This window comes from Toxotes jaculatrix, chromosome 21 (assembly GCF_017976425.1).
Source record: "Toxotes jaculatrix isolate fToxJac2 chromosome 21, fToxJac2.pri, whole genome shotgun sequence".
Taxonomy (NCBI): Eukaryota; Metazoa; Chordata; class Actinopteri; family Toxotidae; genus Toxotes; species Toxotes jaculatrix.
The window spans coordinates 8,894,647-8,908,025 of record NC_054414.1 but is presented as its reverse complement, the minus strand read 5'-3'; the positions used below and the strand labels follow the sequence as shown (position 1 = coordinate 8,908,025).

The following is a 13,379-nucleotide window of genomic DNA, read 5'->3' as shown; positions in this document are numbered from 1 at the left end:
TTTCATTGGGGTTTTTTCGCACAACATTTAAGTGAAGATGTGGTGAACATCAGTACAATGACTCCGACATCCAACCAATGCCGATGAAAGTTTCAGGGCCGTCACACATTATATGTACAAATACATTTAACCATATGAAAATCTATTTTATGGAAATGAATTCTGAAAAGGCATTGGATGTGTTATCTTTACTGACTGCTTACCTTTGGATGAAGTGGTGGCCCTTGAGTTTCAGCCTGTCGCTGAGGGCAACTGTCTTCAGCCATGACCTTCACGTGTCCTCTCACCACTCCGCACCACACCGCCCTGAAAGTGGCCTTATTTCAAATTTCAGCTGACGTCTGATGACTCAAAGTGTTTTGGCCACAGAGAAAAGAAAATTGTAAGAGGCTGTGACACGTTGATGAAGAAATATAACTGGGCAAGAAGATTAGAAGCAACCAAGAGCTTATTTTAGTGTTTTCAATAAAGAGGCAACAGCCCCAACTAAACTACACCCAGGGTGTTAACTTGTATAGGGTGTAATTGTATATTAAGTTGCATAGTGGATAATACATTTATAAAAACAACAACATAATAATTAAATAAACAGCCCCCCCCCCCCAACATGATTCTGGTACTGACAAACTGCAAGGAGAAGTTTTACTGCAGTATTATTAGACATCAGCCATGAAAATCTCTCTCTCTCTTTCTCACTTGTTTTCTCACTGACAGATGGATGCAGGATAATCTCATTGATTTCAGAAACCAGAGCAGGGCAGAGAGGGTGAATCCCTGAGCCTCTGTGCTTCTTACCGGCTGGGGAAAACTGGTGAGGCACAGGAACTGGTGCGACCAAAATCTTTTTTTTTCTTCTTCTTCTTCATTTCCATGCTCTCATACTTCAGCTCAGTGATCGATCCGCTGCCTGCAGAGGAGCACCACATAATGGGTAACATGAAACCACTGCATCCAAAGGTTTAAAGATTCACATTGTTAGTGCCTGAATCATGATGAAGCAGAGGAAAGTTGGCTCCAACAAGACAAAACAGGTCCTGTAATTAAGAAAAAAAAAAAAAAACAAAAGGAAAAAATAAGGATGATTAAAAATTCAACACTCATCTGTAAGAATCTATTCATATAAAGATAATTTATGCAGCACCTAATGCCAAATAATAAAACAGGAAAATGGGAGTAATACATAGGCATAAATTGTTAAGAATATCTATAATTATTGTACAGGACCTCTAGTTTTTTTTTATTATACAATTTCCCACATGTACATAATTTTTACATTTACAGTTTTAGTTTACAATCCAGAACAAAACAATAAACAATAAATTAATGAAAAATGACAAAAACAGTAAAAACCCTGACATTTAATATTTGAACTCCTATCAATGAAACAGCATCAGCCACAGTGACACCGTCCCATGACCTAACACAGGGATATTTTTTAACTTAACTTCGGGGCTAGCTAAATACATTACAACATCTACTAACAAAAATAAAACCAAATTGCTCTTGTACAGTGAAATGTCATTGTTTTGTTGTTCATTATCAGCATTGTTACGGTTCATTGGTCTTTTAATTTACTGATCATTTAACACATCTTCAGCTTGATGCACTATAAAATAAAGCAAAGGGAAATTCCACCAATCCTAAGGTGATTGACCGGGATCTCCTGTATGTGGTGGCTTTACAAGACTGACTCTTTTTATGTGCACATTCATTTTGATGTATGCTACTTAACTGGCACCAAACAAAAGCCTCGGCTCACTGCTTTGCCTCTGTGACAGAGAGTAGAGACTGGCCTGTGTTGGGGTTCTTTGGTTATTAATACAGTGACAGCAGAGTGCCTTACCTGAAAGAGAATATGTTAACACATAAATTGCCCCAACAGAACAGTAACATAATAGAATCCATAATGAAGCATGTATTACACGTAGAGCACATTAAACAAAATTCTGATGTTTTGAAGAGAAAAAGAGAAAAGCCTGGAAGAGACCTGATGTAAATAAAAGTGGGTCCAAACTAAGAAACTATTTTGACAGAGGACTGTTATATACCCTGGATAATCATGCTCCTTCTAGTCCTGTATGAGGCATTGTTATTCCCCAGTTTGTCAGCAGGCAGACAGGTTAGAGGCCTAGTACATAAAACATTTTTGCACAAGGAAATCAAAATGTTGCATCTAAAAATGTCAGAGTGGGCTATTTAGACTTAACAGAAAACAGTAATATTTGCAGGTGTGCAATTACTTTCTCTGTGGATAAGTAAACCAATACTACAGAGCAAAATATTTTGCTGTATTGGCACAAGTAACATGCTTTTTCTTAGAAGTGTGCACATTAAGGACGAAACTTTAACTTCAGTGGAGGTGCATACGCTGCTATGGGTTGCAGAACCTCTACAACCATCTATTAAAACTTTTTTATTATTTTTTTTAAAACCAGTTGAAGAAACTCAAAAGGTTTTCACCCAACAAGAAGAAATGAGCTTGTGACCAATGTGCACCGAAGGATTTGTAATCTGGAGTAACTCAAATATAAAATGAGAGGAATACTAATGAAATCCAAATCCAGTCAATTAACAGAGACATTTCTAAAAATGAGTACAATGAATAAACATCAAAGAAAGCCACACCAGGCCTAAAACACCCTTCTCCAATGGATTTTACACGGAAGCTGACGGGTCCTAGAACACGCTTACTTAGATCATCTGTCACACAGGGTACACAACTGCAATCACACACAAACACACATTTTACATTTACTAATGTCTTCACCTCCACTGTGCAGTCTCTTTGAATTCAGTTCAGTTATATTAATATAGTCAGACTTGCTGAAAATTGTCCCCTCCTGCCTTCCATCTTAAATCCGGAATTTTAAAGGTCTCCATTCCATCAGGTGAAACTTCACACTGCTGATGTTCTGTTTCTGCCTCACTAAAGGCTATGTGCAGAGGATCTGCTGGTTTTATGTGAACTCTCGGTCCCCCTCTCCTCCATAAAGGTAATTATTGGTTCCGGCTGGTTGTACATACTCCTCAGTTTTGTCCCAGTCTGAGACCCAGCCTCCTCCTCCCACACCTCCGCCTCCGTTGGGGTCTGCTCCCTGGTTCATAGCTCCATAGCCCGCCCCGCCACTTGTACGATACAGCTCCTCTGTCTCGTTTGCGAGCTCATCCTCATCCAGGATGCCACATTTCTCATCGCTCAGCTGCTCTGGCTCGGCCCAAGCTTGCTTCTCTCCAGATGCAAAAAGTCCTGCAGCAGAGACAAGACAAAGTCAGTCTTCCGGCCCATTGTTGAGGCTTGTTGCTGTGCCAACAACAAATCTACAAAATATGTTAAACTGAATTTTCAGTTTGATTGCATTAAGAATAACTCATAGATTTGTGCAAACTGAAACACCTTAATACTCTGAGGCAGAATCGGTGGAAAATTTAGAAGAGAATATACACACCATAGAATATAACACCTCCGTAATGAACAAGCGAGGCAATAAGAAACACACCCTGCCACTCTTCTCTCGTCTATCAAAGGAAGGTGGAAAGAAAAAAAAGAGGACAAATGGTTATAAGCATGAAAAGTTTTTAGATATCCTAAAGTTATAAACATGTTCATGCATTAAATCAAACCAGCAAAGAGAGGTTTGCACATGTACTGTGTTTTATAAATGTGCTCAAACTTTGGACACTTCTGATCTCTTGAGCTACATGCAGTGCAACATTAAATTGATGTTTAGTCTTAGTCATAAATTTCTCCTTGAATGCAAAAGCAAAATGACACAAACAGAACTCTTTATGAGGAAGTGACACCCCTGCTTTTATACAGACGATTTTTCAGTGACCAAACTTGGTTACAAAACAACACCACTTGACGAAGTAATAAAAGCAGAAATGCAAGTGTTTTAGAGCATAATGTTTACGAAATCATGCATACTATGCTACTTTCTATAGTTGAATTACAGTTGATCCTGAATATCTACACAAATACACATTTCTATGAGTCACAGAATTACAGATCAGTTCTCACCTTGTGCTTCGTCATGGCACCAACTATAAGTGGACAAACCATACCAGACAAAGTGCCCACACCGTTGGAGATACCCATTAGGATACTAGCATATCGGGGTGCAATGTCCAGGTGATTGACATTGAAACCTTGTGAGGAAGAATGACTATTATTAGATACGGATATTTTATTCATGATTAAAATAAATGGCACCACACTTCCATAATCTATCAGTGCTTGTGACCAAAAGGTTCTAAAAAACACACTGGACTCCAAGCTAGAAAGGCGGCGGGAGGGGGGGGGGGGGGGTGCTTAAGGAATAAATAAACTAAAGTTCACCTGAAATGGCAAAGCCTGAGAAACCCACAGCCAGGACCAGGAATGTAATGGCAACACCTTTTGTGTGAGAGAAGCCTACCACCAGCAGCAGAGTTGCCTCCATCCCAAACCCTGAAGGAGACGAGTGAAATGTAGAGTTAATGTTGGGTCAGTGTAGTCTCAACGCAAGATGCTTAGTGAAGGGAGGGCAACTGAGGATAATTTTAGTCACTCCTTTCTTCTCCTTTTTCACAAAATGCTGTTGACTGAGCAGTGTCCTTAAATTGCCTCAGTACTGACACGGCTACCAACAAAATGATAAGTGCACTGTATGCTTCTACATTTCACTTCACCACAGAAGTTCAAAAATAGCTGACAAAGGCAGAGCTTCTGCTTTATAATGAGTCATCGCTTGTCTTATACAACAAATGTTTTCTCACCCCTACTGAAGAAAAACCGCATAATTAGCTGGTGACTTAGAGAGCTGTTTTTCAGTTTCACATGTCTGAGCCTTCTATGTTTCCCCCTCTGCAAGGCTAAGTGTTGCTTTCCCTTCATTTTGCCCCTTTCTTACCGCCACAGTTCATAAGTTTCCTGACATTAGTGGTGGTCATGATGTGGTTGGAGCGCAGATAATCGGCAATCTGGCCACCGATGGGCACGATGATGGTCATAACCAGATGGGGAAGTGCAGAAACTATTCCCACCTAGATGAGACCAAAATCAGATTGGAGAGCTCGAGGGATTTTCACTTCAGAAAACACTGACAGCAAACCATGTATAGCTATGAACTGTGCAGTGTCACGTTTTTGTGCGCATGGAAACTTTTGCACACATCTGGTGTCTGTTACCTTGCTAATCTCAAACCCAAACACCTCCTCAAAGTACGCCGGCTGGCTGATGAGAAGCAAGTAGAAAGTCCAGCTTCTGCAGAAATTAGCCACGATGATGGCGTACACTGGCATGGACGTGAAGAAGGCCCTCCATGGTGTGTTGAATTTCTGTAACACACAAAAATGTGCTTTTTATGTTATTAATATACTTTTGTTTCACTGATTTTATGGCAAAATTCTAAAAGCTCTGGCTTCTCTCACAAACATAAATGAACATTCAAAGTGTTGTTTATCTGAATATATGACCATTTTCTTTTTGTATTTGAGGTTCATTGTAGTCAATAACAGGGTGAGAGGAGTAAAACTTATTAGTTTTGCTTGAATGCATGAATGCAGACACGAATGAACGGCGGTTACACATTTCTAAATCCATCTGTGGTGCTTTGATTTTGATAAAGCACTAGCAATGTTTTAGTTGTTCGACACCCTCTTGAACTCCAGCCAGGCTAGCTTCCTTGTTAGTCTGTCTTTGCCTTGCTTGTTTACCATCTCCACATTCTTCATGTGTGACCTTATCCTAATCTTAACATTTTTTGCATAAAACAGAAAAAGTATCAGCTTAGTGATATGTCAGACTCAGCCAGTTTGATGTGATACAGCGTCTGAATCATATTGTACCAGAGGAAATCGACTTGTTGCACTGACCGTCACTGTGAATTGGGCTGACTCCCCTATGCTTTCCTCAATATATTTCCTCTCCTCCTCAGTGATGGTGGGATGGGCTGCTGGACTTTCATAAGACACCAGGATCCAGAAGCAGTACCACATGACCCCAAAGCTTCCTGGAAGGGGACAGGGGGGGTGGAGGGTGGCGAGTGACACAGAGAAAAGAAAAAGAATAATGGTATGTGTCAAACCTGGGAGAAAGATAAAAAGGAACAAGCAGCAAAGGAAGCACTGACGGTAGCTGCTGCTTCCAAACAGACTGGGATTAAATGTTGAATTCATGTTGAATTTATTTTTGGGGGGGGTGTTGCTCTTTATATTTATGTTGCTGGCCTTTGTGGTGTTTTTGTCCTCTCTTGACGTCTCAGTTTCAGTATGTGTCAGCAGAAACGGCGTTTCTGCATGTTGTGCATGCTGATGGGTGTGTCCACACAACACAAGTGAAACCAACATTTTGATGTATTTACAGTTGCTCACAGACCAACTGATTACTCCAGTTGTCATGCTTATAATAGCAATTCTGTTGTATTTAACTCAGAAGATCACGTTTAATTTCACAGGTTTGGTCTGAAAATCCAGGTTCAACATTTAAAAAGACTTCAGTTTGAAGGGTTTGAAAAGCATGATTCGTGAAAAAGCTGGGTGAATGTCAAAGGTCACTTACCGTAGACATAGAAGACCGATGACCATCCAGAGTACTGGACTAGGATTCCAGCTAACGGCATGGCTATCACAGCACCAGCATAAGAACCTAGGAAACACAGAAGTATTGTGGGTATATCAAATTGGCAGTGAAACATCAATCATCCATCATTGTATGACAGAGAAACATGGCCAGTTATAACAGACTCACCACAAAAGGCTGTTGTGGCCAGGCGACTTCTTTCAAGAGGTGGTGCCCATTTTGCCCAAATACCATGACAGGCAGGGTATGAAACTCCCTGTAGGATAGGGAAGAAATTACACAATGATGGATAAATAAATAAACAAATAAAATGTAAATCTTTCTGTGTTGCCCGTTTCTTGTGTCCAGGAGGAAGCTATAGACAAGTCTCAGTCTCAAGCACCTCCACAAGTCCTTGAAAGATCCTGACAATGATAACACAGCCAAAGTGCATCCGAGCTGCCGTGGGGATGAGCATGTTCAGGCAGGATGTGGCCACTATAGCAAAGCCAAACACTCTGCAAGAGGAGAGCATAGAGAAAAGAAGAGACAGTCAGTATGTGCAGAGGAGCGTGTGTTTGTAGTGGAGTAGTAGTACGGTAGTGGAGTAACACACCTGTTTGCTGCAAACTTTTGACAAATGAACCCTCCTGGAATTTGGGTTACTATGTATCCCCAGAAGAATGAGCCGTGGATCATCCCCACTGTTTCTGGATCCCAGTCAAATTGAGCTTTCTGTTGGGACAGATGAACTTGAATGAGAGTTTGAATGAGAAAGACGAACAGCCGACAAAGGCTTGTAGCATAATAAAGTTTTAACACTGCAAACTTGGAGAAACATTTCTTCACTGATCTCGCTCTGAAACAGGTTTGGTACCATCCCTGAACTCATGCACAGCACTAAGAATATCCCCCAGACCACCACTCACCACTATGACCTCCTTGTTGTCTCTGAAGATGGTGTGGCTGTTGACCATGCTGACGATGGCCACGCCCAAGTTACATCGGATTCCAAAGGAGATGCAGAAGCCAATACCGGAGAGGATGGCGATGATGTAGCGCCTGGGCAGGCCGAAGCATGTGCAGTCCACCACGGGCAACTCCTTTTCCTCCACCAGCTCCGGCCGGCCCTCCGCCGACAACTCGATGGTCTCGCCATTTTCCTGTTTCTTCTCAAGAGCTCTATAAAGAAGAACCAAAAAGTGAGGGAATGAAGAATATTATATGTCAGCTGTAGTCCCTGTTAGTATGATCTTTAGACTCCAATCTGTCCCAAAACAGTCCCAGTTCAAAGGCCGCGTAAGTCAATCTGCTTTTCATCTCGCCTGTCTTTACCTGGCTTGATAATTTTCAGAGACAGCCTTTGACAATTCACATTATAAGGCTCCTTGATATAAAACTGGACATTTCGCAAATCATAATATAGTCAGTGTAGTGTTTGCCAATTCAAACTGCAATTCAAATACAATAATTATTGACCCCTCAAAAAGAAAAGCTGTTATATTTGGTTTACTCCTACACTTCTGTATTGCGTATTTTCTTTAATAGCACTCAGTCAGTGATCTGCCCCTGGTTTTCCAAACTCTGGTTGCCAACGTGAAAACAGATCCTTCTCTGAAGGGCTTGAAGACTGTCAGCTTTTCCTTGATAAAAGTGCATGGATCTAAATGTTCACACAGTCTTTCTCGCTGTCTACTTCACTGGTAACACCAGCGTCTTAACAAGACACAGTCAGCACAGTTGTCTGTCAGCCTGCTGCCACTGGAGCTTGCTAACGTAACTCTGACTCATCCTGTCTTCTCAAGATGTTAATATATTGGGTATTTTTGTATCGCAGACACTCATCTCCTGACTGAACTGGCCGACAGTAAAAGACAGCGGTGTTTACAGAAACTTGTCTTATCCCGGTGCATCTGTGCGCCTCTTCTCCCTCCAAACAAGCTCAACTACTCTTTTTTTTCCTGCTCCTGTCTGTTCGCTATGTTCATGTGTTCTTGCTGAGAAACCCTGAGAAACCGTGACCTCTAGAAGCCTCCAGTCTAAGATGCATCAAATATGTATCTAAACTCAGCGGATAATCTATTAAACATGACATGTGCAAGGCTGAGTGCTCAGATCGAGACTCGAGAACTGCAGGTCCAGATGATGGCACACGGAGTCCCATTGCTATTCCTATCCCTATTGCTTTTGAGTGGCCATTGTGAACATGCATCATGGTTGGGATGAAAATCTCTGCCTGGATACTCGATGTCAAACTGCTGCGTGCTAAGATTTGAATCACCTAAACCTAAACTCCATTCTAACCCTAAAACCAAGTCTTAACCTTAAAATAGTCATTTTAAGGTGTGTCCGAAAGTGAGGAATGTCTCCACTTCCCCAAAAATGTCCTCACTCCAGTGGTTTAAAATACAAACCAGTCCTCACACTGTGTAGCAATACAAGTACACACACACACAAACACAAATTTGACAAAGTTATCTCTGCAGTGGGCCAGCGTGTGAATAAACTTTACTCAGGGTCATGCACACGATATAAATTATCAAGATCAACACATTTAAAAGCCAGCAAGAGCTGTATGTAGATACTGTTATCATATTATTATACATATTATTATTAGGCGTTGAACAGTCAGTAAGAATATTAATCATAGTGCAAGTCAAAGATAAAGAAATAGGAAGTGATAGATAACTTTTTTGATATAGGTGTTGAGCGATGCTTTATACATTTGGTACTACTCACTACTCATTGCAAGATCTATTTATTGTTAGTGTTTTCATACATAGCTGAGCTGCTGTCATTTATCTTTTGCTGTATACTAGCAAACTGCCCTGCTGAATTCAAGTCCTTTCTGTTGTGACAACGCTATAAACTGATTGTCTAACAGTTGTACTGTAAGAGACAGAAACTATCAAGACAGAAGGGGAACATGTGAGAAAAACACCTTAACCTGATTTGAACTCTCGATCAGCGGGTCAACCCAGAATTCCTCATTTTGACAGGAAGAGATGATCTACAGCAGTAAGAGCATGTTTACACGAGCCTTTACACATTCTACATTAGTTATATGGGATTTCTTCTCTATATGCTAGAAATCTCAAACCAGGATGCTCTATCAAGTCACCAGGACAATCACATTTCTGAAATATGGAGAAAGGAGCAGCAGCTAATCACTAAAGCTTTCCACAAAAATCTTTACACAACCACTGTCGCAGCTGCATAAAGCTTTACTTCCTGTAGAGACATGAAATGACATGGATACTAACATATCGAGTGACAAAAAGACTCCAGAGACGGACTTTGTGTTCCTGCCAATAAACCTGTACAGAGTAGTCAGCTAAAAACTCCAACATCGCAATAATAAAACATACATGCTCTATAGTTACTGTAAGCAGCCGATCTAACAGCCTTCGACACTGATGAAGTATTAATGATTCTCCATCTTGAATTATTTATATCTCTGGCTCTCTTGGACTATTTTTGTCTGGGCGGGCCTCTCTCGTCATTCCTGCTGTCTCCTCTTTATCTTCAACCCTGCTTTTTACCGTCGACTCCCCTGACTCAGGTATCATCTCACACACAATTCGCAACATTTCCTTCTTCTTCAACACCAATTTATTTCCCCAGGGTCCACGAGGAGTCTACTTTCACCGCAATACAATACATTCTTCTTTTTCACTTCTGCTTCCTCTTCTTTTCTATTGCAATACTTTTACTTGATTATCATTATACTGTAGTTTTATTTTGTTTTCACTTCACTTATTTATTCTAGAATTTTTTTTCTCTTACCAAACACTATGTGCAATTCTCCTCTTCTCTTCATTTTCAACTGGGAGTTAAGTAACAGTAAGAATTTCCCTACTGGGATTAATAAAGTTATTCTGATTCAGATTTTTTTTTTTTTTTTTCCTGTATCTGCTGCAGTGACTTTTCATGACTGACCCCGAGTTAAGGAAAATCCGTTGTAATCCTTACAAGCTACCTGACCTTCTCCCCATTGCTCTGGTCACACCATGAGGAAAAGGTCTGGCTGCTTCTGTAAAGCAATTTAACTCAATTGAGAAAAACATTTAGTTTTGAACCTTGATGACATGTAAGAGAGCTGAATTCGCAAGACCCGCTCTGCTCAGTGAGTATTCCCTGTTCCCTCTCCAAGTTAATCTCTTAATTCATACGTCAAGGACAAATGTCAGGGCGGTTCAGCAGCTTGGTTCAGAGGTGAGTCAACAGCTTGGAATCATTGATCGGATAAGAGAGAATCAAATAACTAGTGTAGATTGTCTGAAAGGTTGAAAAGCTCCTCGTGACACTAGTAAGGAGGACCTACTGAACTCAGACTAGTAACACAAAATGTTGGAATATCAACCCGTGAGGAAGCATCGTAACCACATAAACTAGATTCTGGATATGATTTTCATTAATTAAATACCATGAATTCAAATGTGAAAAATATAGCAAAGCATTTTAAAAAAAAGTTAAACATCTTGCTCTAATACTCTGCTCACATGCCAGGCATAACTGTTTGGTCCTATGATACCGTGAATCCAAAGTGTTTTGGATTTTATTGTCAAACAGCAGTTAGAGCGGTTCATTTAGGTGAGGGATTCAGGAGTAAGACATACACTATTTAATCTCTAACGAAGGAATAACAGGAGACTGTCACTTGGTTGTACATCAGTGAAATCACGTTTGTGTTGTCTACATCCTGATTCACAGAGTGATCAGAGGCTGAAATCAGTGAGGACTGAATGGCTGCTGATTTCAGAAAGTCTATGGCAGAATAGAATAGAATTGAATAGAATAGAATAGAATAGATACACAAAGGCATTAATGAGGCTTAAATAAGTCGCGTGCGGAGAACAGGACTGGGGGAACGGGCCGGTGCGCGTTACACGCGCCAGCAAGGTACCAAGAGAGGAGTACCTGAGAGCACGTGCGCTCTCCGGAAATGAAAGCTTATAGGCAGCTGCGGGCTCTCTGCCTTGGCCTAATCCAGGCTGTGAAATGCCCTGAGTTAGTGAGGAGGGGCACGATGACGAGCTATCGGGCTACTTAGGGTGAGAGAGAGAGAGGAGAGAAGGGAGAGGTGGCCAAGGTGTACGGCCTGCAGGGATTTACGTGGGCCGACAGCTTGGACGGGGAGAGGCTATTTCTGGAGAGGATTTAAGTGTTTAGACGCTACATCAAATCCCGAGAGAGAGGAAGGGGAGTCCATCAATACCTCCTTGCGTTCAGATATCCATCACTGGCCAGACTCCTGACTACCTCCGCACACTTGTTCTCAGCTCAGGAAGGTGTGCCACGCATTTTTTTAAGCATATGGCAAATAGGACTAGATCTAAATCCCGATCACGTTAGATTTCTATGCCTTGTTTCGACCTTGGTCGTCATCCTGTGTCCATCGCCACAGGTTTGCATGCTCTGCTACTATCTAACTCACACTCCAAAAGACATTTGTTGTACCGGATAAAAAATAAAAGTTGGATCCTTTACTAGAGTGAGGGTCAATGAAAGTCGTATAAGCTCATTGTCCCATGATGGTAGGTGTGACAGAATAACAGGCCGCAGACAGAGAAACCTCACAGGCCTGTCTTACACCCAACACAGTTACACCCAGCGTGTTTGTAATAAATAGACCGCGTTATCAAACATAATTTGTGTATGGTGGAAACTGAAACACACCGCTTGGTTGCTCAGGCATTCAGGCTCCAGATAAAACCTCCGCATAGAAGAGTGACAAGGATTCTGTAATTTGACAACGATGGGACAGCACTGCAAAAAAAAAAAAGCCTGGAAGAAATGAATCTGGTTATTGATCCGACGCTTCATCTTACACTGATGGAGCAGTTTAGATCTAAAATGAAACTTAATTCTCTCTATTTGTGCCTCAGAGGCAAAGGAGGATAATTCACTTATCACTGAATGTGAAACAGACGTTGATAGACTCATTTTAAGTTTCAGTTTGAGTCCTCAGAGAAAGTATTTATAACTTTTTATGTGGTATTTAACGACCTCTATTGCATATTCAGTGCTAAATTATGTATGCCCGTTTCTTACGTGGTAGATTCAGCAGCCTATAGAGAGACAGATGTGGTGCCAGGTCATCCAACCCCACACTAATCCAGGTCCCTGGACATTTTGATCTTCAAATGAGCAGTTTGCTTTTCTTTTAAGATAAATACATATTAAAAATCATGTTTCAGCAGCTATAGGTAAAGACAGACCCTCAGTGGCCTAGTTTGATTGAAAAACAAAGAAAGATGAACTCTCTTTATAACAAAGGAGGACAATTGCGCCTGCAGCCATTTCTGCGTTTCAACATTTTCTGGTTGCAATTTGTCCCAGAGGGACTTTACATACCCGTATATTTTCCCGAGAGTCTTGGCTGCCACGGCCTTAAACCTGTCCGGCCGGATCTCCATCCTCACGACTCCAGGATCCGACCACTGTGCAGTCTTTGCGCGCTCCCGCCTGAGCGCACAGCCTTCTCCTCTACTCCCTCCGCAGGGTGTTTCTCACTCACACATAAAAAAAATAACATAAAATAAAAATCAGAAAGCAAGTCTTGATTTTAATTGATCACCAGACTCCTTAACCCAGTGGCTTCCTGTGCAGTGGAATCTGCAGTCAGCGACACAGATTTTCCAGAGATTTAATCTGCTGCACCTGAGCAAACATTGTCAGTCCCACTTTGCCAGAGTCCTTAATGTCCAAATGAACTTCTTCACACTCTTTGGTTTCCGGTAAGGTTCACAGCGAACTAGAGGCAACTTTCGACAGGATTCATGGCCAAACGGTGTCTCTGGCCGTGGTCCTGAAACCAGATTACTGCTGCCTGCGCGCT

The 13,379-nt window shown here is 41.4% G+C and overlaps 1 protein-coding gene across 2 annotated transcripts; it reads right to left on the bottom strand.

Moving 5' to 3' along the window:
- Positions 1 to 2,957: 2,957 nt before the first annotated feature.
- Positions 2,958 to 12,957, bottom strand: LOC121201087 (vesicular glutamate transporter 1-like). 2 transcript variants are annotated; one of them, XM_041066713.1, is made up of 13 exons: positions 12,896 to 12,957; positions 7,468 to 7,720; positions 7,155 to 7,273; positions 6,942 to 7,056; positions 6,728 to 6,815; positions 6,539 to 6,625; positions 5,848 to 5,990; positions 5,167 to 5,316; positions 4,890 to 5,022; positions 4,337 to 4,447; positions 4,019 to 4,146; positions 3,447 to 3,516; positions 2,958 to 3,247 (listed from the first exon to the last, which is right to left on the bottom strand). In XM_041066713.1, the coding sequence occupies exons 1-13, from the start codon at positions 12,955 to 12,957 to the stop codon at positions 2,958 to 2,960; spliced, it is 1,749 nt and encodes a 582-aa protein (XP_040922647.1). The 2 variants fall into 2 exon arrangements, with proteins under 2 accessions (XP_040922647.1, XP_040922648.1); XM_041066714.1 differs by having other exon boundaries at positions 5,854 to 5,990.
- Between the last annotated feature and the right edge of the window lie 422 nt (positions 12,958 to 13,379).